Raw genomic sequence first — 27,884 nt, 5'->3', positions numbered from 1 at the left:
TGAGCTTAAAATGTTAAGATAGAAAATTGATTCAGATCCCAAGTTGATGCCTTTGCAGGACAAATTGTGAGCATGCGCACGGCATCTGTTCTGAGGACGGGAGGAGGACATCACGGTAAAACGTAGAAGCTGCGAAGCAGCGCAATTTTTTACACGCCGAGATTTGGTTTCACCGCTGCGGCAAAAACACTCCCGTGCTTCCGACGCGGCAGATGACTATGCCCGTTACAGCGTTAAAGTGCCGGATGTCTACCTGACAGGCCTGGCCGAGGTCTGGGCCGTTACTCGGGAGGAGAATTTTATTTCTTCATATGGGAGAAGCATGCGGGAAATGGTCGGAGGCTGCTGCGTGTGTTCAGACGAGCGAGGCTGGGCTGAGAACCCGCTGGTGTACTGTGATGGACACGGCTGCAGCGTCGCCGTTCACCAAGGTAACATTTAGCCGCCGTTAGCTTATAATTAGCGGGCAGCTGTGGTCGCTGAGCCCGGCGGCTGGAAGCGGCCAGCGGCGCTCAGAGGACGGCAGGTCTCTGAGGTAGGCTCGCTCTGTGTACGTGCGTGTTGCGAGCGTGTGGGAGGGGTAGGCAGGGTAGCAGGCAGGCGTGCTGTTTGTTGTGAACGCTCAGGGCCAGGCAGGCTTGCTGACATCAAGGAAGGATGGTGCCTCCATGACCGGTCCGTGTGTGGCTGTCCATGACACGCAACCAGTTTTCACCACAAGCCAGCCCCGGTGAGGCCCGCCGGCTTGGACACTTGCTTTGTTTTATTTACCTCGTATAATTGGGCGCAGCTAACTCCCAGGATCATATATCCATGTAGTAAGTCATCAGACTTGATTCTACGATGTTTATTATTTACGGAACCTGGCGAAAGTATTCACTTCTTGAACTTTTGTTTTATTCTTCACATTGCAGCCACAAACTTGGGACAGACCAACGCAACGTAGTGCAGAATTGTAGAAGTTGTAGAAAAGAAATGCATGCAAGGTGGTATTTTTTTTCCTTTTAACATTCAGCCTGTTGTTTGAAGGCCTCAGTTAGTGAACATCACTGAGACCAAAGAACATATCAGACAAATTAAAACTGCAAATGTCGAGTTTTTGAACACATTGAGCAATGTATAACAATGTACCAGTTTCATGAGGATCCACATAAACTATCAGACTCATCTGGCTGTAAGGAGTTAATAATCGGAGAAGGAGCCAAGAGGCCCTTGGTAACTCTGGAGGAGCTTTAGATATCCACAACTCAGGTAGGACGATTTGATGGCAGGACAACTATGGAGGAAAACATGCAGGAACAGATCTGAGACTCGGTCAGGTTTGGACTGCGTGTCTGTGAACATCAATTTTCAAGTCTTGCCACAAATTGGGCTCAAATACATCAATATGCTTTCGTTTACCTGCTCTGTTCTCTGTATTTCTGTCATAATCCTGCTGGAAGGTGGAGTTGTAATAGGATTTTCCACAAAATCTTGTTTCAGTCAGATTTGAATACAAATGCGCTCCACTTTTTCCAGATTTTATGTTCGTATGGAAAATAAAAACACATACAACCCAAGATTATGGAGTTCTCTAACACAAATTACAGTAATAACACTGAAGATTATGGCTGCCAAATGACAACGTGAATACTTTGCAAGACACTGTGAGATAAATGGAGTTTTGTCTCTGAAGTGACCAAGAAGTGCTTAGGTTTTATGATAGATGAGTTAAAGGCTGAAATAACTTTAAAGTTTATGGCTGAGATGAAAGTGCCCTATAAATATGAATGAGATGTTTATGAGGATTATTAAAACCAAACTGCATCCTGTAGGAAGAAGAAACATGTCTTCTGCTGCGGATAAACTCAGCAAAGACTAATACAGAAAAGTTAGGAAGCAGCAGAATAGAAATAGTTTTAAATACAAAAGGGATTTCTTTTTAAATTATGTGGAAGTTGCTTCTTTTTTTTTTTTTACATTCTTCCATCTTGTAATTTACCAAGATTCATAAGTTCACTTCTTCATGATGTGCCAAACAACATTCTGTGAAATCAATTAGTCTTTTTTCAGTACATTTAATTGCTTTTTACACAGATTTAGGATTTTATAGTAATAAATGCTGACATTTTAATGTTTTATTCATTGGTCAAACTGTTACGGATATTTTGAGTGATTTTGAGGTTTTGTTGGTGTGGCTGTGGGTCAGTGGAAAAAGTAATCTGGAAATGACTACAAAAAAAGGAATCAAAATAAGATTTTTGGTTTAATTTTAAGCTAATGGATAATTTATCACTTCCATTTAATAATTGGGTAGAAATACATCTTTGTGAGCTCTACAAAAGCTGCACAGAATCCTGAATTATAATCAACATTGCAATGGGAGTTTATGCAATATCATAACATTTAATATGTTGAAGGCAATAATTTATTTAGCCAGCTGAACAAATTTTCACTCACTTTTATGTTGACACCTGACAGTATTTTTGGTGATGGAGATGCTAAAACACTACTGTGCAGCCCAAGTGGTGGAGAACTTTTCTTTTTTTTTTACTTGGACTTTGAATTCAGGTCAACTCTCACTAGGGGTTAAGCAAGTTTCTGACATACTTTTTTTTGTCATTTGTAATTTATTTTCAAAAAAAATAAGTAAGGAAAAAAATAGCTTAAAATCAGATTAAGTATGAAGATATCAGAGATTTTATTTTTAGACCATGTCGCCCAGCCACTTCTCCAACTTCTCCACAGGACTTTTTTTTTTTGTCATTTAGGTTCCTTTTTTTTTTTTTTGTTACTTAAATGTGAAGCACCATATTTTCCAGTTATTATGGAACAAATATAATTTTATATGGCAAATTAGTTTATGATTAGGAAGCTTGTTTTTTTTAAGCATTTCTTTTAGGGCAAATTCTCCTCATTTTGTCAAAAATATGTATTTATTAGACTGAAGAAGGAAAAAAAAGAAGAAAAATAGTAGTCACTTGGTTTGTTTGTGTGTTTGTCCCAGCGTGCTACGGCATTGTCCAGGTTCCCACCGGCCCATGGTTCTGTAGGAAGTGTGAGTCACAGGAACGAGCAGCACGGGTAGTGAGTATGCCAACATGTCTCACTCTTCCCATCTCACCTGCAATGACTGATTTTTCCGCTCACAGTGAGCTCTGCTGTCTCTTTTGCCTCAGAGATGCGAACTGTGTCCCCACAAGGATGGAGCCCTTAAAAGGACAGACAGTGGCGGTGAGTCTCTGTCCACCTTAATTCTCCCGACATTTCTCTGAGATCTACATCAGTGCGCCTAAAACAAATTAAAGACCTCCATAAAGGGCCTTGTCATCTTCCTCTAATCTCTCTGCTGCTCAGGCTGGGCCCACGTTGTGTGCGCGCTCTACATCCCTGAGGTGCAGTTTGCCAACGTTCTCACCATGGAGCCCATCATCCTGCAGTATGTCCCACATGAGAGATACCTCAAGGTACAAAACATGCACGTATAAGTGGAAAACCTGCATTAGTGCGGCATTGGAGATTAGAGCTTTATCTGAAATCTGAGTGTTAGGATATACTGGTTAATCCCTGAGATTACAGTCAGTGTGTTGTGCCATCTTTAATCTGCTATGCATGTTTCACGTTTTGCAAGAGGGGGTTTTCCTTCAAAAAAAATAATCAAACTGGGTCTAAAAAAAAGAGAAAGTGACCTACAAAAAACAATCAAAGGAGCACATTTTTTGTGCAGAAACTGGGCGGAAAATTTCTTAGAATAATACTCGTTTGTTTTTGCAGGAGACTCGTATAAACTGAACAAGTGTTAGAGAGATGGTTCCCAAATAATTCACTTTTTGCAATCAAATAAAACTATGCTTCTGCAGGATGAGTTGAATGGAGAACTAAGCTCCTTTTTACTTTGTTGTGTAGAGATGCACAGATCAGAGATTTTATAATTAACTTTGATTGTTTAAAAATGGCTGAATTACAGACCTGTCTCTTTTTGCATCACTCCAGATTATTGATCAAAATTCTCTGTGCATATAAACCAGAATAAAATAAATTACAACATATCTGTTTTACTGCTTACTGACCAATTTTAACTTACTAACTTTTTTTTTTCTTCATATTTTCCATTCACTGACTTTCTTATCAACACTTATTTACAAATCCCTAGATGTTGCAGCAGCTGCATATTTCTGTCAAACAGGGTAAAACAAAACACAGTTTTGCTTTATGGAGGCCAGAGATTAGAAAATTATGCAGCTTGGTTTTATCATGACACGGTGGTGATAAAAGTGTGTTGTAGTTGAAAAGAAGAAGCTTTGGCAAAGGAAAAGATAAACTGGGTCAAAGCAAAGAATGTGTAGGTGCTGATCACAACATCTAAACCTTCTTGGCACCAAAGGAAAACTAACTTTTGAAAAAAAAAAACAAAAAAAAAAACAACAAGAACAAAAAATAAAAAGGCTGTCATTGACTGTAAGGAGAGTTTTGGTACCACTGCAGAGTCACAGAACCACATGGTGACAAACCAGTCCTGAGAATCTGATGCCTCCTGCCAGGAGCATTAATGGTTCAAAGTCTGTGAGACTTGATAAAACAATCATGTGATGTGGCTATAGGAATGAAAACAACAATACTGAACACTCAAACAATGCATCTGCTGGCCAGGCATACCTCTGCATCCATTCAACAAGCTTCTGCTCAGAAGGAGAGTTTAGCAGAGGTAGGAAGTGAAAATATGCTGCTGTCCTTTCCAGAAGTCTAAACTGTGTTGGTTGGCTGTCATTCTTGACCAACGAGAACAGCAGCATTTACTCTGTCCAAATGCAAAATTCACTAATTACTGTTAAAATTTAAATACTTTAATTCAAGACCATTAAATTATTACATATAGAGAGTCTAAGATTAAAGCAAGAGATTCTTAAATTGTTATTTGGCCGGTTTTTTTATTTTTTTTTATGTGGATGGCGAGAGGGTGAACATAAAACTCATGTCCCTCTGAGAGAAATCAGAAGTGATTGCTATTATAGCACGAGTTTCCCAGCCCTGTTGTTGTGTGTGTCATGGTTTGTTGTGAAGTTTCAGTAAAAAGTATGGCTGATGGATAAATGCCCGCTGGAACATCATGTGGTCTCGAGGTATACCGCTACAGCTACCTATACTGCAGAAGGCTCCACACAAATTTATTTTGCACAGTAAAATGTGCATAAATAATATTTTAAAATACTTTACTGTCATCTGGGGAATCAACAGGAACTGGTTTGGAAAAGAATCACCTTCATTTTAATTTGGACAGTAACTCTAGTTAAATAATTGTCTGTTGATTTTTTTTTTACCAATAGTTTGTTTTGGATGTTTGAATTATTGATAAAACTTGCAGATAGAAACTCTGTCATTTCAGAGCTCTTTGGCCTCTAAACCCTTTGTGATCCATGGTTCTAACGCAAGTTACTCTTCTGATCCAGAACAATCTTATTTTGGGAGATTGGCATGACAGAGTTGGTTCAAATGCAAGAAAAGCACTGAAATGGCCACGCTGATTTCAGCTTTATGTCATTTCATGATGTCTCCACTGTTATGTTACTAATTTAATTTCAATATACGTGTCACAGTGTTGAGATCACAGATTCAAACTCGGATCAAGTCTATCGAGTAAAACAGAAGCAGGAAGGAAGTGTGTCTTATGTAATCTGCTCCTCTCATATTCCAAGACGACGGAATAAACAGTAAATATTTAATATCTGAGTTGGAATGATATTGTTTTCAAGCAAATTCCCTTCTTATTCGGCTTTGATTTTATGGACATACAAGTGTTTTAAATCACTTTCATTGGATGCTGTTGCACAAACATTTGGTGCCAATTTATTGTTGGGTAACTAAAAACTTTCACTAATTCTTTAAATGTAAATGTAAATGAGTTCATAAACAGACTGCTCTCTTGAATCTACAGTATGTAAGATTTTTCTTCTTCTTTTTTTTTAGAAACAAAAATTTTTGTTGGTCACATAAATGTTGCCCCACACATCTATGCAGTGACTCAAATGATGAAAAACCCGTGACTAGCGCAACACATGATGTGTATTGTACTATTCACTCTTACCTTTATTCTGTATTGAATTTTTTTTTTCATACTTGTTTGTTGTGCTCCCACCTACACATCCTGTAAAAGCCCTAAGCTGAGTGTGTCGAGGTCACGGCGACTGTTGTTCTGGGAACTCTGGAAGATTTCCAGTTGAAGCAGATGTAGGCTGGAGCGGCGTGAAACAAAGATGCACATTTACCATAAAAAAAGAAAAAAAATCTCCTTTGTATTCATTAAACACCAAATAACTTGGTGTCATTTGTTGCTTCTCCTGTACTCCTTAAACATACAGTCTTTAATGGCCGGCTGATTGTGTACAGTTCTGATAAACTTGAGTTAATGTACTTTGGTTCAATTTCATTAACACAAACATTTCTAAGAAATGTAACACAATATAACTTGTGTAATTTAAAACCAAGATCCACCAGCCAGGCTTTTCCTGTCAGTTTTTTAATGTCAGTTTTCTTTGATAGCTGACCTGCAGATTCAGATTTTGTGGATAGTATTTTTTTCCTCCTAAGACTCTTAACACATAATACTGGAAAAAAGGGGATTTAAGTTGTTTTGTTTTTGATTTATGAAGCATGTGTTCCTATATTTTTGCTTGATTTTAGTGGGATATAGTAATTTATTTGTTCCTTAATAGGGAAATTCATTAGAAAAACTGATGGAGCGCTCTGAGTCACACACAGATTAAAGACCAATAACTAAAACTTGAATACAAATTCAAAAATATAAAGAATTGTCTTGTGCTTGTTTTGTTTAAATTATGTTTTAAGATTTTAAAATATTAATAAAAATATAAAAGCTTATTTATAAACTCTAAAAATTGCATTGAGGCTCAGGTTTGTTGATGGACCTGAAATTATGTGAATTCTTGGTTTTGCTGCATTAATGCAAATCTAATGTTCATTTCCTGATGGTGAAAAATAAACTGAATCTAACCTCTTTAGATTAATTTGATTTCTGCTGCTTAGCTTAAATCTCTGCATTAATTGCTAATCTGTAGTCAGTTGTATAAAACACATGCTGCTGCTATTAGCTTGTTAGTAGTTTTAAAACAATAATAATACCTCAATAGAAATACTACCTTAGTTTCCAAATCATAATTGGATTTTTTTAAAAAATTTTATCAGCCAAACAGTGTAGCAATCTTTCTTTAGCCAGACGACCAGCAGTGTGTAGCAACAGGTGGGGAGGGGCCAGCATTTCAGTACTCTATGCTGCACACAGCAGTAGAAATCATTTGCTGAAACTGCAGCATCTCTTTAAAAAGCATGACAGTAAATTGTAGCGGTTTTGACACCATTACTAAAAAAACATGCATAGAAAAATTGTACTTTTCAATCCTTAATATACGTTGATGCTGGCAGTAAAAGGTTTAAGGGGTGAATCTTTAGGAGGACTGGATGCATTTCTTTAAGACTACTTTACCAGATTGCCTGAAAGTTTGGGTCCCTGGACGGCAAATAGGTGAATCAAGACTTTTGGTCGGCAGTTCATCTATAACATGTGTCGTATCAGATAAACTCTCCTAAAAGGAAATCTTGGGATCATTTTGGAAATCCAGTGCCTTTGATGTGTGTGTGTGCGTATGCCTACATATAAATACACATGTGTGAGTGTTTGAGGGCCCGGTTTCATATTACTGTCAGCTACAGTAAATTGTATGCAGCTTTGCCCCGTCAGAGCCATTCATCCAGATTTTTTGCAGCCTGCATTCCTAGACAGCCTCACAATGGACAGCGAAAACTTGAGAAGCCACTCTTCCCTTTTACATGCTCGGTGCGGCTGTGTCTCCGGCTTTTCACTGCACGAGCGTCATCCTCTGAGAGCGAAACAGAGAGCTCTGTGGGATGTGGGGAATGGAGGGAAAAGGGAGAGAAAGAGCAAACGGAGACTGCTGGAGTGAAAAAGGTGAAGAGCCTGCTGTTCCTTTGTCTCGCACCTGTTGCTAGGCCTCTCCTGCCCCCTGCCAGCCTGCCCTGCTTGCTAAAGGAACGCTGACGGACAAGTACAAAGCTTGCTCATTTCATCTCGTGCAGGCCCACATGTACAGTTGAAACCAGATACTTGCATATAATGTTTGGAAAGACGCATAGCCTTTCTTTATCCTCCCTCCGTGGCATAACATCCGACTAAACATTTCCCATTTTAGGGATCATGGAGGAGGAGTTCAATTTAATTCAGGGGTTTACATGAACTAAGAGTTCAGTCATATTCAATAAGTTAGAGTATGCATTGAGAAGAGGCCCGTCTTTTATTTGTCTTGATGTGAAACTCCAATCTTAAATATGTTTTCATTGACTGGAAAGCACAGCAAAAATGACGTTTTTCAAACCTCCACTCGTGTGTAATTAATCTATTTATTGTGCTCAACTTGGTGATAAAGCTTCGGAAATCGATATACTTTTTAAAAATATTCTGATTTGTTGAATGAGTCTGCCTTTTACTTAATTTGAGAAAACCCAGATGATGATGTCATGATATTGTAATCGTCTTATTGGTTAATTCCAAATAATTGATTTAAATTGAGGCGTACTTGTGGATATATGTCGAGCCCACGTCTCAACACACAAAACACAAATAAAGAAATTAATCATTTTGGACCTCTATAAGTCTTGTTTAGTTATGAGTTCAATTTCCTTATGTCTGAAGGTTCCACATTCTTCTTTTTAGATGATTATATCGAAGTAAAAACAGTTCGGGAATGTTCAGCCACGATACTTTTCAAGGAGGAGACGGGTTGTGTCTCAGACAATCTTTTGTGAAATGTGCCAAATTGTTATAAAAGCCAAATATTGCAACTAAGTAGATTAATTATATTGGCCATTTCTATATTTAGTTGAAAATGGGAAACATTCTTCCATCAGTGAAGTACAGGGGTGGCACCATCATGGTGGGGGGTGGGGGGAGTATTTTGCCACGAGAGGAACTGGTTCCCTTCTTAGATGGCTACATGAAAAAAAGAACATGTTGAAGCAATATCTCAAATCATCAGGCAGGAAACTGAAGCTTGGCCACAAGTGTGTCTTTAAAATGAACAATGAGTCTGATCATATCGGCAGATCAGTTACAAACTGCTTTGACTGTCACCCTCAATATAATGATTTTTATGATTATTTATGTAAAATGTACTTTTTTGAGCTCTATATCATCCTGTAATGTTATAGACGGTTCCAAAACGCTTGATCCCACAAAGCGCCGCCTTTTGCATGAAGCTCCTCCTCAGAGCTGCAAGCTTCCGCCTCACAGAGCCCTTCTTCCCCCATGACTCTCCCATTCAGCTCCTCCAGACTAGCGTCGGCAGCAGTTAGCAAACAACTGGTTGATTGCAAGTCTCCTGAGCTTATCATATGAACTACTTCGTAGTCCAGCAGTTCTCAGGATGGTTGTAAACGGCATAATTAGAAGCAATGTGGGAAAGAGTAGGAGCTTCTTATTGAGACAGAGGCCCAATTTCAAGATGTCAAATTACGTAGTAAAATGTTTTGTTATATATGTACAGCATTTTTATTACAACTGAAGGTAACTTGATAGTGCTATAAAAATGGCACTATGTGCCTGGAAAATACATGATACTGCCCCTTTAATGACAACAGAGTCGATGTGTTAGAGTCAACATAACACAACCCTGATATCAGTCCCACAGAAAATTTTGTGGGCAGAGCTGAAAAGACTCAGTTACACCTGTTCTTTTGAAGTTCCTTTACACTGCTGAGACAGGCTTGTCAAAGCATCTAAACCAATCCATAAAGATTAAAAATCAATACTACCAAAATACTAGGGATCCAAATGTAAACATTTTCATTTAAAGAACGTTGAGCTTTGGCAATTCAGCAAAAAGAAATCCTCTTGGTACTCTTCACTGATCTGAACAGGGAAAGTTCAGTCTTAACGTTGGACAGTGAAGGGAGTCGTTCTCCTTTCATTGTGTGGATGTGAGCACCAAAATTATTTAAAGGTGATGACAGACGATTCAATCTCCCTAAACATCTGGTGAACAGTTTAGCTGTATCAAACCCTGAAGAAACAATTTTGTTTTAAACCCTCATCTGCTAAACATCTTAATCATTTACATTAGCGCTTTAATCTTTTATTTGGTGTAACTCCCTTTTATGTGTTTGCTCTGGTCACATTGGTATAAACACTGCACATGGCTGTGAATTATGAATCGTATTTCTGTCTTTCTTTGGTGTCCTCTGCCGTCCAGACGTGTTACATCTGCGAGGACCACGGGAGGGAGAGCAAGGCGGCCTGTGGAGCCTGCATGACCTGCAACAGGCAGGGCTGCAGACAGGCTTTTCACGTCACCTGGTGAGTGACGAGCATTGTCATCATGTTTGCGTTTGATGTTCGCCGTGTGGTGGGGCCCTATGAAAGGAAATGACAAAAGGCGTAGACAAAACATCAAATATTTTGATGCTTTAAAATAGAGATTCTCCTCCTCTCCTGCAGTACCGCATTCATTCTTTTGAATGCGTTGTGTACTTTTTCTTGTTGCTCAGTCGCTTGCAGTGCGTTCAATTAATGTTAACTGAGGACTTAATTGAATAGCTTTAAATTTAATACTGAAATACAAAAGTTAACATTGTTTCCCATTTCAGAAGAGGCTCTGGCGATCTGCTTTGCAGTCTGACTGTACCCCTGTGTCTGATTTGAACTGTTTCTTCTTTGCTTTAAATTCAGCAATGAAACCTAGAAATGTAACAATCGGGGGAACTTGTATCCATTTTATGATCAGCAAAAGTCTGACAGACGTCTGATCTGCAGATGACGATTTCAGCAGATGGCAAGTTTTCCTGAAGAAGAGTAAATGGCATCAATTTGTTGTTTTTTGTTGCTTTTTTTTTGTCTAGATTGAAGATCTATCTTGAAATAGTTAAATCAATTTAAAAAAAAATCAACAAGGGATGAGGTTGGAGAGCTTTCTGTTTGCATCTTTGGAAATCTACAATTACTACAAGCGTCTCAAGAAGTTTTGCTGGTGACTTGCAATTGTCTAGTTTTCATATTCATCTGCTCTGACAAAAACCAAACAAACCTTTTTCCAGTTAAACTCACCACTCTTTAGTGGTACCAAATTACATTGATGGCAACTCTGCTTGGTCCTGAAGTTGTTACTAAGTGAAGAAGATTCAAAGTTTGCTATTGTTTGTGTAAATTAAATAGTTTGTCTATAAAGCACCTTTCACAGACACAAAGCGTTGTTCAGCATGCCATAATTAATGGACGATAAGCTGCTACTTTGTTCACATGCTTTGAACACTGCGACGCGGCTAATATACGGCTTTCTATGAACGAGTTTCAAAAGACCGGTCTGCTGCACGAGGAAGAGGACGACACAACTTCAAGACGACTGCAGGGTTATTGAGATTGGCAACAAAAGAAAGACTGAGGAAGTGTACGCGAGGCCAGGGATGCCTGCAGGATATTATTTAAACCATCACCACACCTGACCCACATGAACACAACCACATCCCCAACACGCATGATATGTGTGGCACACAAAACCAGAGCACCTGACCCACACACAAATACACATGCACGGGATGCACATGGCACATAGAAACGGCAACGTCGCACAGTTCCTGACCCATAATATGACACACGAGGCTCATGGCATACAAGGAAAAAGCGTCTGACCCACACGAGGTGCAGCGCGCACACATGCGACGCATCCACACACAAATGCATATATGCCCCACGTGATCTGTTTGTTATGAATTGCAAAGAATAATATAAAAAGGAAAACAAAATCTATTGTATTTGGAGCGAACTCTCCACCTGCAGCTTCCCAGGTTCTGAGTCTGTGACATCCAGAGGTGAAGTGACAGCATCTGGTTCTTTTTTTCCATTTACTTTATTGTTCACAAGTATGTTTACTTGTGTTACTTATGTTTACTTACTTTACTATACTGTTGCATTTAACTTAGAGAAAAAGTGCCAAACTAATGAATTAAATTTTTGTTTAGGGTGCATTAGGGAAAAAAAATTTAAAAGTGAAATAATGATGAGATTTTTTTAAAACAACTCAAAGGGAAACCCCAAGTTACTCACAGCCTAGAGATCTGCATCTTATATAAGTGCATATTCAGCAAGCTGGATATAGTTTTTCAGTCCTAATTAGCTTAAAAGCTCATTTTAGCTAAAATGCTACTAGGTAGATTTGATTTATTGTCATTGTACAGTACATAAACTGTACAACAAAATTAGTAGTACAGCTGTTCTTAGGGCATTTATAAACAAACAGTTAAAACAGATAAGACTGGCATTTTCTGGGAAAAAAATGCCGTTATCATGTTGACTTTAGCGAGCTTGTTGTTTAACATTTACTTAATTCATTTAGTAAGTTAACATTAGCTTTTGGGTAAAAATTAGATATAATATTGCCTCTACTCTTAATATAATCAGAATATATTTTGAAAATTTTATTTTCTTTTTCTACTTGTATCTGTGTGAGAGAGCAGTCACTTTAAAATTGGTCATTTTCAGTGTTCTAAAACACTGAAAATGACGACAGACAACATTATAGACTGTCTTGAGTTTCTTGGTTAGCATCACTACCTCCAAGCCACATTTTTTATAATTATTACTTAAAAGAGACTCTAGATCCTTACTATAAAATTTCCAAAAGATTGTCGACATGCCCAGTACACAGTATAGAGCAGTTTCTCTATACTATGTTCAGTCTTCCTGTTACCTGCTTACCATTCACTCCGTTTATAAGTAGCAAGCTGAATTAATAGTCTACTGTAGAAAATAGTCTTCTTTGAAATGGCTCCTCACACCTTTTTGTTTCTCTGACTTTATTTTAGGCATATCTCTGATACCTTTAATATATAACTTTGAGTCTTCTTCCCTTCATACGAATTTACAAATCAAAAAATGTTGATATTGTGACCTGGTTATGTTCCGGTATGATGTGTCGGGTCGTCCAGTTTGAGGGAGCAGCTAATTACTTGTGTATCCATAATGACAAGTGAAGGCATAGGTGTAATGAGTTTTCCTTGCAGTCCAGATCTTATTGCATGGACACTTTTTTTTTTTTCTAGCCACATAGTGCAGCCAGATCTCTGCCTGCAGCATGAAGCGAAGAGAAACCTGGTCTAAAGTTCTATCTTGAAGATCATCAAACATGCAAATTTAACTCAAGTACCAGCATCAGCACTTATCTTGTCGTGTTTTGAATGTTCTTAATTAAGAGACCAAATGTTGACTTGGTTGTGAAGAAATCCGGAATAAACTTGAACTCATTTGGTCATGACTGATCTCTCGGGTTCAACTGTGTTGTCTGGTTTGTGTAGAAGCTTGACTCTGACCTATGACCCTGTGCTATACTTTGCTCAGTGCTCAGATGGCTGGTCTGCTGTGTGAGGAAGAAGGCCCAGAAGCTGACAACGTTAAATACTGTGGTTACTGCAAGCATCACTACAACAAAATGGTACAAAGAAAATCATTGTTTCTGGATTTAGCCTACTTTTCCGAGAGATCTGTGTTGTTGTTGCTTTTTTTTTTTTTTTTTTTCATTATTGTGATTTTTTTTTACAGCAGAAGAAGTTGCGCTCAAGCGAAAATGCTAGTAGCTCCTTCAGTCATCCCAGGGGGTGCTCCAGTTCTCCATCGCAGGAAAAACATCACCACCATAAACAGAGGAAGGTAAACAACTCTTTGGTCTGATTTAGTTTGAGTAACTTGGCATTTACTAACCACAGATAATATCTCTCTCCTCTGTGTAAAGTCAGTTTGTTTTTTTCCTCTACTCTTTGTAGAGGACAGAGATGGATTGAAACAACTAAAGTGAAACTTTTGCTATAAAAATAGTCAGGCCAGTTGGTAATTAATGCCAATCAGTGAGATCAATAATTAAGAATCTATATAGATTATTGAAAAAGACAAAAACAGCAGGAGAAGGAATGTGTTCAATCAGTTTATTTATGTAGAGCCTGATCAGTGGAGAGAAACGCTTCCCTTTCACAGAAATAAATCTAAAATTTGAAATCAACGTGCTAGAAAATATTTCCAAGATGAAACAGATCGTTGAGTTTGGTATTGAAGAACTTTAAGTGTGAGGAAATGAATTTTCAACTTAATCCTGAATTTACAGGGAGGTAAAAATGAAAGAAATATTTCTTTAAATCTCTGCACCGTGAAGTTGACAGATGTTTGTTTTGTACACATGCTGACCATTCTACACTGGGCGTGTGTATGTTTGTGTGTGTTTTAGAGTCATAAAGACAAGATTCGTCAGAAAGAGCGGCACAAGAAGTCTTCAGACAGCCTGAGCTCCTCCATAACAACAAGCGGTATAGAAAAGGTACAAACAGCCGAACCACAGACCGTCTTACGACGCGCCGGTCACATTAATTACCAAATATTAAAGGAGACGTGATGCAGTTTAGCTGCAAGTTGACACAATTTCTTCCATCAGTATTAAAGTTTTTTGACACACTTTGGTAAGAATGCAGTAGCATCACATTACCGTTGTATAATGACGTGATGAAAGTTCTTTGTCGATTTATAGAGTTGCGTAAATGCATTAACTGATTTTTTTTTTTTAATATGCGTTTACTACTAAAGCAAAAACTACAGTTAAAACAGATTGATATGTCACTCTGAAAGTACATTGAATAGAGCATGGTAGCTATTATTAAAGATAGCCATCATTCATAAAACACGTGAAACATTCTCCTGTTGTTTTTGGATGTACATGGATAGATATCTTCAACACATCACAGCAGCAAAGATGGCGAAGGGAAGCCGAAGAAGCTGAGCTCCCACAGTCACGGTCACCGGAGTAAGAAGACGGGGAGCACCGGAAAAAGCTGCTCCTCCTCCTCCTGCTCCTCCAGCCCGTTCAACACCGGTACCGCCTGCAGCACTTCCCATCACGGCGAAAAGTTGTTCCGAGTGTTTGTGTCTGACTGCTTTTGCGCTTTCCTGCAGGCGGATCCCTGTCGACCACTCAGGATTTCCATCAGTTCTCATCATCCTCTCGCTTGGAGCGCGAGCACGACCGCGGAGGCGACGACCACAACGGAGAGAAACGCAAGGAGCGCCACAGGAGGTCTGCGGTGCAGGAGGAGGAGGAAGAGGAAGAGAAAGATGGCAAAGATGAAGAGGAGGAAGAAGAAGAAGAGGAGGAAGACTGTAAATACCAAAAGCCCCCCTCGTTGACCCCGGCCGATTGCCCCCTGGCAGGGTCTCAAAGCCACGAGCGGACGGAGAGCAACTCGAGCCCCTTTGAGAACAAAGTCACCATCTCCACCTTTGGCTCCATTATGCGCATCACTTCCTCGTCTGGGTTGGGCAGCACCTGCAAAATCCGCAAAATTTCCTCCTCGAGCGACTACAAGCCGTCCAAATCCCTCTCAAAGCCGCCTCAGGTCAGCGCGCCTCCCGTCCTGGAGGACGCCAGCCTGAAGGACAAGATCGCGCCCCCGCCACTGCCCCGAGAGCGGAGGCACCATAGCAACAAGAAGAGCCGCCACGGTCCGGGGCGCCCGCGTGGGAGCAAGAACCGAGAGCGGAGGGATGAGGACCATCACCACCACCATGCGGACGCCCCAGCGCCGACCCCTCCAGCCTTGAGTTCCTCTCTCTACCAGAGCCCATCATCATCATCGTCGTCCCACCCTGCTTTCTCTTCCTCGCTACCTCCCACCTCCTCTTCCTCCTCTACAACCTCTTCCTTCTCTGCTAGGAGTTTTTCTGCAGGTCGCAGCAACTCTTTACTCGGCTCCGGTGAGTCTGAGTGGGTGGGCGTGTGTGGTAGCCCTCTAACTTCCTGTGTGCATGCGTGCGTGCGTGCATTGCTATTTGTTTAAACTCTGCTGTATTCATTTTCAAGCTCGACTCTAAATTGTCCAAGTACTTCCATGACACCCATCAGCTTATCTGAGAATCATGACCTCAGAGGTACAGAGGAAGTGAAAAGCCATCCAGGATCAACAGATTTGGCCTCGTGACACTGCTTTTATATTTTGTAAATCTGCTTCATAGAACTGTTGAATCTGTGTGAGGCAGAGATATTGTCCTAGATATGGTTTGCTGTGTGAGCTGCACATTTCCTGGCCTACTTTCCGACTCAGCCTCTCGGGTGCCTTACGTGTTTTTGAGCTTCACAACTTGCCACAAGAGGAGAAAAAACCTTTAGGGTTTTTTTTTTTCTTTCTTTCCTCCTAGGCTTTTGAATTTGATTCCTTTTCCCCCGTCCTCACTCAGGTATCTACTCCAGTCTCAAGGATCCTCTCACGCTTGGTGGCAGCACGCCTCTCTCCCTGAGTGGAGGAGTGTGCAGCACCTCCTTGTCCCTGGGAGGAGCAATGTGTAGCACACCTCTCTCGTCAGGACTGCTTTCATCTCATGGCTCCTCGCTCTCTCTTCCGTCTGTCAGCGCTGTTTCGAACACGCAGGTATGTCAGAGAAGGTTCACTCAGACATCGTCAGGAAACTCGAGTCATTGTCATTTCTAATCAGGAAAGAGAAACTTCAGTTGATCAAAGTGCTGCACAAGCTTGAAAGAAAACAGATTCCAGCTTCCCGCTGGCATACGTTGATGTGCCCCCAAGTTGCTTGCACATCAGTAAATAATTGTGTGCATGTGGATCCGATGTAAAAAATATTTTCAGTACGGCTAGAAAACATGTAAATAAGTTCAACATTTCATTTAATATCGGTATGCATGCAGCTGTTCTGTGAAGACCTCTTAGGTCTGTTAGAGTGCTTCACACACACATCACATATGATTTCAATTGATGGCTGATTAACAGGCTTTTGCTGAATTGCAATCATTTGAATGGGGTGTGTTGAAGCAGGTCAGGGTGCCCTGAGGACCGGGGTTGGGAAACGCAGCGCTAGAGAACATCAGCAAACAAACAACGTCATAAAACCGAGAATTAAGGATGCCTGGTGAAACAGACGCTCGGTAATCCATCGTCGGTTTCACAAGCAGAGCGCTTCTTCAGTTCTTCAGTTCTGCTCAGTTATTATTGGGATTTTCTACATTGTTCAGGAATTGGTAGAATTTCTCCTTTTTGAAACTTTTATGTGTCATTTTGGAAATTTAAATCTAATTATTCCCAGATCATAATTAGATCTGGCCATAAGATCTAAACAATTTAATAAACAAATTGTTTATTACATTTGTTTTTAATAAACAAATTAAATTGTTTATTATTTAAACAAATTTAAATAATAAAAGAATGGGAAGCAAATGAATAACAGAAAAAATAAACAAAAAAACTCAGCACTAATCATTTTCTTAATTTCCTTCATGATGCTCACAAACTCAGTCATTGTTGAGCAAATTTCTTCAAAATTTGACTCCCTTTTCTGTGACGGTTTAAGCGAGTCGTTCCAGTACAACAAAAGGTGCCGTCTCCTTCACCCACATATGATTTAAGGGTACATCCATTTTCCTCCGGTACAAAGATATGAACCGCCTGACCTCAATGTGGGTTTTTAGTAGCAACGGAGGCTTTCTGCCTGCCTGTCTGACGTTGATCTTTGTCCCTCAGGTCCATTCCAGCTCCAGCGCCTCCTACAGTCTGAACTCCTCCCAGCCTTTTGCCAGCTGTCTCTCCACAGCCTCGACACTGCCGCCACTACTGAGCCAAGGCCAGACCTCATTGCCAGGTGACCACAAGCAAATTTAATTTTCTCCTGCAAAAATACTCTTACATTTCACCAGTAATAACTCTGCGTCTAATTATTCAAATTTAAACGCAGCAAAGTTTTTAGTCAACCCGTCGTCCTGTTGGTAATTTATCTGTTCTGGTTGTCAGAGTCTGACATCGATGACTGCCGCTTCCAGTGTCAGGGAAACTCGCCGAGAGAGAGTCTGTCCTCACAGTACGTCTTTGCTCTTTTATCTGTGTTTATTTTGGCTTTTTAAATACATATTAATCGAGGTCAGTACAAAGAAGCATAAAAGGCCTAAAAATGTGATAATGAAGTAAAAAAATTAGTCAGTAAATAACTTTTTACAGATCAAAATATAAATATATTTGAAAATAAGAAAAATACATCCATATATAATAATTTGTTGATTTCTAATTTACTACATACTTTGGTAAATAATGAAATGATCACTACTAGTAATGCATTTTTAGCAATTTATTTTAGTTTTAAACTTTTATTGTTGGCATCTGATTGGTTCCCCAGATGATAGAGTTAATATTAAAAAATTTTTTGGAACCAGCATATTTTATTAAATTAACAGTTTATAATATATTTATTGTACATTTTATTTCCGCTGAAAATAATTTTTTTTTTGTACTTAACAATTTTATATTTTACTTAGTAGTCAAATTGATTATACAGTAAATATAAACAATATATATGGTTTTTAACTGCGGTTTGCTCGTTGTCGCTCATTGGAAATTAAGAGCTGGATCACTAACAAGGTGTTAAAATGAAAGCTGACCCAAACCCAGAGTCTGACCGGTTTTGTCCTCGTCCCTCTGCAGGTCTCCCATGAGCTGTCTTCCTCTCCTGTTTGACCAGAGAGACGGACTGGGCTCTGGAGTCAGAGCCCGTCCTGAGAACGTTCCCCCTGCAAGCTCCCACATCGAGCTCCTGCTGGAGAAACACGGAAACGGAGAGATGGGGGTCAACAGTGAGTAGTCAGAAGACTGCAGTGGCTTCGTTTTGCTCTGAGTCTCGATCGGTTAAATTTAAACAATGCTTAGTTGTTTTGTTTTGTTTATTGTGGGAACAAAGTGTGTAACGATCCTGCTGACTCACTCCTTTGAGTTTAGGAACCACTTTATGACCAACTGATTCCGAGCTAAGAACCATACGTTGCTTGCTAAGCTGGTTACCCTTGAGTAATAGACCTCAAATGGGTGCAGGTCATTTTGCCTCTTTGCTATTTTGAAATTTTTGCAATTTTGGTCTCTTTGTCTCCAGCTTCTTTGGTTATAAAAAGTTGTCTGTCACACACTTTAAACCAAGTATTCATGCTTGGGAATCAGAACCATCTCTCTCCTGAACAGATGTGACCTCTGGACTTTTCCATACTGTTTTTACTATCATAGTTTTTAAGAGACAAATATGGCACCTTAAGACATCCGAAGATTGTAACCAAGGACTGTACCAGACTTGTGGTTCTCTCCCTGAAATCTTGCCTGATCAAATGTGAATTATTTTATAAGAATATTACAAAGCCTTGATGTAATCATCTGGGGTTATCCCACATTGCTTAACTGCATTGTGATGTTGGTGCATGTGAACCTCTGACTTTGAAGAACATAATAAAAATGTCTCTTTTTTTTTTTATTCTAACATTTAAATAATTTTGCTTACTGACTTAAAATGGGAACAACCAAATGTGTTGTCCAACAGTGTGAAAAATCTGATTTCAACTATCAATTCTTGAAAACTCAATGTCTGTGCAGTGGATAGGTCATAGTTCAACATTACACTTGTCTAATTGTGCTTTGAGCGCTTCGGCCTCCATTTTTATTGACAGCAGCAGACAATCTGTCCAAACGTGAGTTTCTGTAATTGAACCTTGATATTTTGTTGGTCCAGGAAGAAAGAAAAAAAACACATGTTGTGACACCAACTAAAATGCGCCAGCTTCTTCATTTATTTTCTAAACACGTCTGACTCAGCACATAAAGCTTCACTCATCAGTAAAGTTTGTTTTGCTTCTGCTGGCAACGTTTTTATGTGGATCTTTTTCAGTAACGTGCAGGGCTGTTTCTAAGCAGACGGTGCAGATCTGGTTGGATAAATACATTCAGATGGGTATCTGCGGCTCCCAATATAACCTGTCATTGTAAAGTGAAGATTGGAAGGAAAAACCTTGACTTCTTTTATTAAAAAAGAAAAAACAGATCTGTATGGCCTAAAACAGTTTTGCAAGCCTTTTGCATGAAAGCTGTGGAAAATTATGGCTCACCTGGTAAAAATAAACTGTGTACTATTCTGACCCCGGATAAAACACTGGCCAGTTATGACTTATACATTCTGATCACCCTCGCTAACCTTTCTTCTCTCTGGAAATCGCCCATCACTGAAAGTTTCTTGTGACATTCGCGCTCTGTCTTTCAGTTGTGGAAATGTTGAAGTCGCTACACTCGCTGCAGCAGGAGAACCAGCGCCTCCAGGACCAGATCCTCAGCTTGACGGTGAAGAGGGAGCGGCTGCAGCTGCTCAACACTGAGCTGGCAGTGCCTTTCCAGCCCCACATCCACACCGGGCCGGGCCTGCTCTCGTCCTCGCAGCTCAGCTTTCTGTCATCTTCTCAAGGTTAGATTCTTCACCTCTTGACACCCTCGGGATTCTGTCCCCTCGTCGTGCCACGGAGCCTTCCCACACTCCCACTTCCGTGTAGCAGCACCAGAATGTTAATGTGATTAAGCTTGAAGAGAGACAGAGTCGTTCTAACATAGTCGCTTGCTGTGGCTTTACTGAACATAATAGATTGTGGTAAACGTAGAAATTGTAGTTTTTACCCTGTGAATATTCCTCTCATTTCCTTAGACCCCCTGAGCACCAATAAGAGTCCCCTCTCCAAAAGCTGCTTCCTGAATGACACCTCCTTTGTTACCTCATCAGAGGTGAGAAACTTCTCCTCCTTCTTCATAGGGCCCGGGCAGCGTGGCTGAAAAACGAGTCACGATTTCATACCAGTTGATATTGATTATTACTGGTTATTTTTTGTGTGTTTTAAATAGCTCAAATACTGCCAAACTGGTGATGTGACCTTTCCTGTTTTATCCACAGTTTCCTCTCCAGTTGTTGCACTCATCTTCTCCACACAGTTCTTTTCATTGTTAATCAGTTATGAGGCGTAGTGGCGAAACATTAAACTGCTACTTTGCAACTTGCTCAACAGTTTATTGACCAACAACCCGTTGATCACAGTCAACAGTGAGTGAGTGAGTTAGTTGTTGCCGCCCACTTTGCACAGCTAGGCTGAGCGGCTAAAGTCTTTCCTCTGCCTACATCCCCCAACTGCTGTGCAGTTCTGGATCAGAGTTCAGTGAAATTATTGAAAATTGTATTGGACACATTACCTGTTGATATCGATCGCCTTCCTATTGTGAAATCACCAAACACTCTGGCAGCGTTATCACTATCAAATCTCTTTAGGAGAATCATTTCTCCTGCCTTGTTTATTTTATGATAAAAGTCAGCTTTTGTGTTTTTCATCCAGGAGCTCCACTCTAATAGTCCGTCCCGCAGCAGTTCGTCGCTCTCCTTCCAGGGTACCCCGCCTCCTCAACAGAGTCCCGCCTCCTTCGGCCAGCCCCTGCTGAACGGTTTGAGCCGAGGGCCCAGCGACGCTTTGGGGGGCATCAGTCAGTCCGGCGCCTCCGCTCTGCCGGTGGGCGGGCTCATCGCGTCCATCACAGGGAGCCCGCAGCTGAACATGAACGGTGTCCTGGGCAGTCTGAACGGCGTGATCCAGTCTCCGGTGCAGATCGCTCAGCAGCCGTCGCTGCCCGCCCTGCGCCCCCAGCCGCCTCCCATCAACCCCCAGGCGCTGGCCCAAGGGTTCCAGCTTCCCAAGAACATGAGCCCGTATGTAGCCGCTTCGCTTCCATTTGTTGTTGTTGTTGTTGTTGTTGTTGTTAGAGACGCACTGATCCACGAGATGAGCTTTAATTTGTTGTAGACCACTTTGGTAAACTGAGGGCAGTGTCATGCAAAAGCATTCACACTCCTTGTTCGTTGCGTATTTTGTTACATTATGACCATAACCTTCGATGTACGTTATAGGGGTTTTGTATGATGGAACATCAACCATTGCATAAAAAGGAAGAAAAAAAAAGAATAAATTGTTTACAACATTTTTGTCACAAATAATAATTTGAACTGTGGTCTTCAAAATTCTAGCTTTTTGTGTACGGCAGCAGATGCTCATATCTGACACAAAGGACATTGACCGAAATGTTAAAGATGAGAAAGGGAGGAAAGAAGAAAATGAGCACATATCACCAACTGATAATAGCATTGCAAAATTTAATAGTAAAGTTGCCAGCAGAAGACTTTCTAATGGTGTGTTCACACCAAAAGCGTTTTGGTTTACATTCAAAGTCTATGTGGAGGTGCGTCTAGGGCCGTGGAGGTGCGCACCAGGCGCGCTTCGAGCCTCTGGTGCGGCAAGATTTGAACCATTTGAAGCGTTTGGAGGGTCCAAAGCGTCAAGAGCGTCCAATGGAAAGACACGGCTAGAGCCGACGTGTATGACACGCCCTCGACACGCCTCCACATAGACTTTGAATGTAAACCAGACACGCGAAACGCTAGGTTTAGCACAAAATCCCAAGCGTCTGCATTCATAGTGCACACACGTCGAACTTGAAGCGTCGAACGCGTTTTTGGTGTGAACACACCATTATATTGTGCAGCCAGGTAGACAGTATTACGCGGCTAATTCCAATTCACAGAAATGCACCTTACGGAGCTCTATCATGTCGACTCTCAGTAAAATACATTGAGCTTTACGGGGTTTTAAATCTTACGAAATGTGGAAAGTGAACCTATTTGCAAGGCGCTGCACACTTGAACTCCTTGATCTTTGTTTTGGTTTGAACAAAAACCAGTGCTACACTTTATCCTTCAACCAGAGACATTATTGCCTGCTCTGTGAGCTGACTCGGTGTTTTACGTTTGTTCCAGGTCTTCTTTTCTGTCTGAGCAGCAGAAGCAGCTCCTCCTCGAGCAGCAGCAGCAGCTCCAGCAGTTCCTCGCCTCGCAGAACTTCACACCGGTAGTGGCACTGTTCTTATCACTTCATCTCGTACGCCTTGATCATGTGCATGCAGTCAGACTCGTTAAAAAGAGAAACCGCGTCTCTTCTTGCAGCCTGAGAAAGTGTAGTCGCCTTCATCTCTTCAAAAACCAGGTCTGCTAGGTACAACAGGAAGGGATGGCATTTAAATATGCTGGTTCACTTAGCAGACAAAGTCAGATGTTACTCTATAATATGTTTTATATGTAGAAATATTTGTGTTCATCAGTGTAATCTTAATGATTACTTTCTTTGTTTTTGTTATTGACTTTCATGTCTATCATTATTATTATTAGTTAGTACTATCTATTATTGTAAAAAAAAAATACATTTACTGTCTTTATCCCTGTTGGTGTTGCTATTATGATGATTACAATTATTACTGATATGAATATGATGGTTAAAACAAGTTAACTACTATTGTATCCCTAACAAATGGTCACACATCTTAATAGTGCCCACATAATCCCAGTCTTCCTCGTCTCAGTTTACAGAATCCACCTTATTTAGTTGCTGTCTATAAATGTGGGTTGATCGCAGCACGACTTGCACACTAAACATGTTGAGGTTGCTTAGTGAAAACCCCAAGTGCTAAGCGAAGCTGCCTCCTCCCCATATGGAGTGCTTCTTCCACCAAAGTGATGCAGCAACGCTTATTTGACTTGCAAACTGCTGAAGTCTGCTGGGGTTTCAATCCGTCATGCGCTTTGACACACTCTAATTATAGAAACCAGTTTGTTTCCTGTTTGACTGTGAAGTTGAGTAGTTGTCACGATAAGGGGACTGAAGATTTCTTACTTCTGTCCTGTTACAAAAACAGGTAAAGATATGAATTTTAAGGTTTGTTGCAGTGCATCTCGGAGCAAGACGTCTCAAACTCTTCCAGCCTTGCAGGATTCAGAGCAAAGTGATGATTCTGTAGCTCTAAATCTTGTTCACCTCCGTTGAGCTGGTTGCATGCTTCCCTGCAGTTTAAAGTTCTCTCCCTCTCTTTGCTTTTCAAACGCGGCTGCTGGCCTTCAGTGGCCATTGAAACGGCAGTTTTGTTTGTTTGCTTTTAGCTCTGATCACAGATCAGTTAAGCCACAGCGCTCTCCTCCTCCTCCTCCTCCTCCAGGAGCAGCAGGCGGTGGTGTGCCAGATGCTGCAGCAGCAGAGGCAGAGGGAGCTGCAGCGCCTCACGCTGACGGGAGCGCTCAACTCAACCCCTAACTCGCCCTTGATCTCCCAGTCGCCCAACCTGTTGTCATCGGCAACCGCGTCTCCCCTACAGGGGAGCCAGGCGGGGGGTCTCTTTGGTCTGCAGGACAATATGCTCCACAAACCTGGGGTGAGTATTGCTGTTGGATTTCATAACGTGCCGAATCCATCGAGGTTTGAGCCAACAAGCCGTGATCCTGATTTTTCCTCCAGAGGATTAAAACTCTGGCTGCTGCAACGAGTCAATATGATCAAACCTTTCTGAAAGAAAACAGGCATATTCTTTCATCATCTTCTGACATTTGAATGTTTGTTCTGTTCTTTTTGAGGATTTTTTTTTTTAAAGCCGCAGTGATGCACAAAGATCCTTGTTGTCTGACCTCTCTGAAATCGGGTAATATCTTTTCTATAATTAGATGTATCTTCCAACATCAATCAGGGTTTCTACAGAGCCTGAAATTTGAATTTGATGTTGGTTTCTATTTCAGGAAAAGAGAGGGAAAAAAAGAAGAGAATAGAAGAATTAGTTTTTCCAGAATTTATTCCTTATCACCCTGTCTACATGTTTTCTCTTACCTCCGTTTTTTTTCTCACTCTTGTAAATGTTTTTCTTTCATTCTTAAGCCTAAATATACAAATAAAATGAATTATGGTTCACATTAAAGCAAATATATTGCATATATTAACAAAACAAACTTTTATACACTGGTACTTTTACAAGGCCATAAGACTTGCCAAAGGTGATTCTACCTAAAACTGATTCAAGGCTACAGAATACAAATCCACTAAATACTTCAAAAAATAAGATTTATGCATTTCATTTGTTTCCACGTTATGATTATAGGTTATGTTTTGTCTATCACCAGCCAAAATCCCAATAAAATACGGTAACGTTTCTGGTTTTAATGTGATCAACAATAATAAATAAGACATTCTAAATAATTCTTGTTATTTTATTGCATTCTGACATTTTTTTCCCCCCCAGACAGCGGGAGAGAAGGCAGGAGACAAGAACGGCTGAAGTGTTTTTCTTCCCCGCTGCTTCCTGTCCAGTTCGGATGACGACGTCCCGTCAGAATCGCTGGTTTCTGTGAAGTTCTGGGCTCTCGAGTCTCTCCCTCCTCCGTCATCTTCGTCTGACAAACTTCTATGAATGTAAAACGTGACATTAAGGTGAAGTTGTTGTTTTTTTTGTGTGTGTTTTGAAGCTCTTAATATTAGAGGTCCATCTTATGGTTTTTATCTTTGTCATTTAGGCAGCTTTCAGAGAGCATGACTACAGTGGTCTCTTCTTTAAATTGCACTATTTTGTTAGCTTGACCAATGGGGGCTGCTTATGAAGCTCACCGCTGCAGGAGCTGGGTGGGCGTTTTTATTTTGCCGTTTGATATGAAGGTCAAGAGTTTGGCTCTGACTGCTCGAGCACTGACATCTCCCTCTGCCGCGCAAAACCAGCGCTTCCAGTCGATCCGCGAGGAAGCACTTCCGGCAACCTCCCGCTGTCTTCCTCGATATATTTCGTCTTCCCGTTTGCGTTCACCCGGTTTCGTCCTCATCCTTTGAGCGTTTCGGCCTCGCCCTGGCACTTAAGTATAAGATGTAGTCAAGTTGGTGTGTTGTTAGTGGCGTTTCCTCATTAAGCTAGTTATTACCTCAAACGTTCTGCCAGCTGTGCTCCGTTATTTATTTCGTGCAGAGTCATTACCGTAGCAGCCTTCAATGGATAGGAATGACCACCTAAAAAAACAAAAACGTGGCATTCGCTCGATTTTAACGTCGAAAAACAAAAAGCGTCACGCCGCCGTTCCATCCCACGATGAGAGTTCCTTCCGTCTTTTATATCCTTCCAGTTGCTGTCGAGATTAAACAGACGAAACCAAATTTTTTTGGAAAGGGAATCATTGGTTTTCCCGAACGAGTGTGCGTGTTTAGTCATCCACAGACTCCCTTCTGAAGGATGGGCCGCCGCAAACTGAAGAGGTTTATGACTTGTGAGTATTTTTGCACTCTTGTCCTGAAGTTCTTTGTGTTACCTTCCCACATGGATAACTCTTAACTAGCTCTTCTTTTAGCAATACTGGATAGATAATGCCTTAATAAATGGGGTAGATTTACAGGGAGAGCCCGCGGCCCACAGGCTCACTCTGTCCTCTTTGTCTTTGATAGGTTTTGTTTCTATAACTCGGGCACATGGAGGCTTTTATCGTTTGTTTCTAAATGAACTTCTTAAACTCATTTATACTTTTGATAGCTGACTGAAGATTTCAACAGTGAAAACTTGTGAATAACCGTATGGTCAAGTGTCAAATCATTTTTCTATTGTGACTTTTGTGTTCACACGCAGAGCTCTTTAGTTTATTGTGCTTCAGAAGACTGAGAAACGATCATTTGTAGCACACGTTGCAGTCATAGGAAAGAGTTGAACTCTTGATATAGCAGTGTTTGATGCGTAATGTGACTGTTATCGGCACTGAGACGACAGCGAAACCCCGTCGTAGAGGCTGACCTTCCTCCACTCTTGATTCTTCGACCGTAGCCCGTTTGACTTGGTTTTACCTACACATTGATTTTCTCTCATTTACATCTCTCACTTGAGTTTCTGAGCTGTTTACTTTCTGTTCGCAAGTCTCCCAAACTGTCGGTGATGGGTTTGTTTCACAGATTCAAGCGTCTCCCTGGTTTTTGAGACAGTGCCTTGTAAAAAAAAATTATTCATTCCTCTTGAACTTTTATCAGATTGTCTGAAGCTACTAGAAAATTCTTTATTAGATTTTTTTTTTTTTTTGACAGAGCAACACAAAAGACGTGTGTCAGTGTAAATAGAAGATAAATAAGTAATTATTTCATTCATAAAGTTATTTTGTATGAACCTGAAAACAGAAACTGGGATTAAATTACACACATCTGAACTGTTTACTAAGTAGGTGACTTTTAAAGTCCGTTTCATTGGATTTAATTTGGCATGTTAGAGTAGTTGGGATTGCGAACAATTCAATGACACGTTTTTCAGTTTCTGTAAAACAGAGTGTTTTTTTTGTTTGTTTGTTTTTTCCCACCTGACAATTATGTGCCCCTTTGTGTTGGCCACAACCATAAAAAATGGAATAAAATACATAGAAGTTTGTGGTTGTAAGAAGTTTAAGGATCTGAATTCTTCTTTTGCCAGGCATGTGTACTTGTAGCAGTGACAGAAGGTGAATGGTTGGTTATGTTTTATTAGTGTGACTGCAAGACGGAGGTTTGTCGTCGTTATAATTTTCCTCTCAGCCAAGAAAAAGTTCAAACTCAAAGAGTGGAGCAAAGGTTTGCTGAAGCGGTTTCTTTGTCATGTTGCACTGGGGCCCTGCGAGCCCAAATGTAAATGGTTTTTATGACATTTTTTTATTATTATTATTATTATTATTTTAATAATAACTTGTAAACTTTAATATGTTTGTGTAAAAACACATTCATTCCTTTGAAGTTTGGGTAGCAGACATATTCCATGTTATGAATGTCGTACTGTGTATCTTTTATGTATTGCAACATTTAAGCACCTGGCTCTGAATGAGACGTCAGCTATTAGGATATGGATTGCATGAAATGCAGTGATGTCTCTCAAATGTATAGCTAAATACCAAGTTATAACTATGCATCATTTAAAATGCATTGTTCCCATGAATTAATAGATTAAAAAAAAAGATAAATGAAATGAGCACTGAATTATAAGAAGGAAAGCACGTTGTCGTCGTTGTACAGTGAATTTGTTTGACAGAACTGATCGAAACAAATTGACAATATTCAGATTTCAAAGCCCTGTAAAGTATTTTGATATTTTTGTGTGCAAAATTAAAAAAGACAACTTTTTTTTGTCAATAAATGTATTTTACTGAGTTGTTTCATGGTGCTTTC

The 27,884-nt window shown here is 40.4% G+C and overlaps 1 protein-coding gene across 1 annotated transcript; it reads left to right on the top strand.

Moving 5' to 3' along the window:
- The first annotated feature begins 10 nt into the window (after positions 1-10).
- On the top strand, positions 11-27,874 carry LOC103463324 (MLLT6, PHD finger containing). The gene is made up of 20 exons (XM_008406613.3): positions 11-431; positions 2,987-3,066; positions 3,159-3,213; positions 3,337-3,446; positions 10,257-10,360; positions 13,394-13,487; positions 13,595-13,702; positions 14,271-14,360; positions 14,762-14,909; positions 14,990-15,787; positions 16,268-16,458; positions 17,563-17,680; positions 17,830-17,896; positions 18,514-18,662; positions 20,105-20,302; positions 20,537-20,613; positions 21,213-21,580; positions 22,682-22,772; positions 23,911-24,123; positions 24,979-27,874. The coding sequence occupies exons 1-20, from the start codon at positions 323-325 to the stop codon at positions 25,012-25,014; spliced, it is 3,204 nt and encodes a 1,067-aa protein (XP_008404835.2). The 5' UTR covers positions 11-322; the 3' UTR covers positions 25,015-27,874.
- The last annotated feature ends 10 nt before the right edge of the window (positions 27,875-27,884 follow it).

Source organism: Poecilia reticulata, chromosome 1 (genome assembly GCF_904066995.2).
Source record: "Poecilia reticulata chromosome 1, P_reticulata-male-v2, whole genome shotgun sequence".
NCBI lineage: Eukaryota > Metazoa > Chordata > Actinopteri > Cyprinodontiformes > Poeciliidae > Poecilia > Poecilia reticulata.
The sequence above is the reverse complement of the archived record's forward strand: the minus strand, read 5'-3'. Positions and strand labels throughout refer to the sequence as shown.

Excerpts from the sequence above, each read along its gene's own strand:
- LOC103463324 (XM_008406613.3), top strand. The coding sequence starts at position 323 with ATGCGGGAAATGGTCGGAGGCTGCTGCGTGTGTTCAGACGAGCGAGGC. Across the intron at positions 15,788-16,267 it reads CAACTCTTTACTCGGCTCCG|GTATCTACTCCAGTCTCAAG; the intron begins GTGAGTCTGAGT and ends GTCCTCACTCAG. Across the intron at positions 16,459-17,562 it reads GCGCTGTTTCGAACACGCAG|GTCCATTCCAGCTCCAGCGC; the intron begins GTATGTCAGAGA and ends TTTGTCCCTCAG.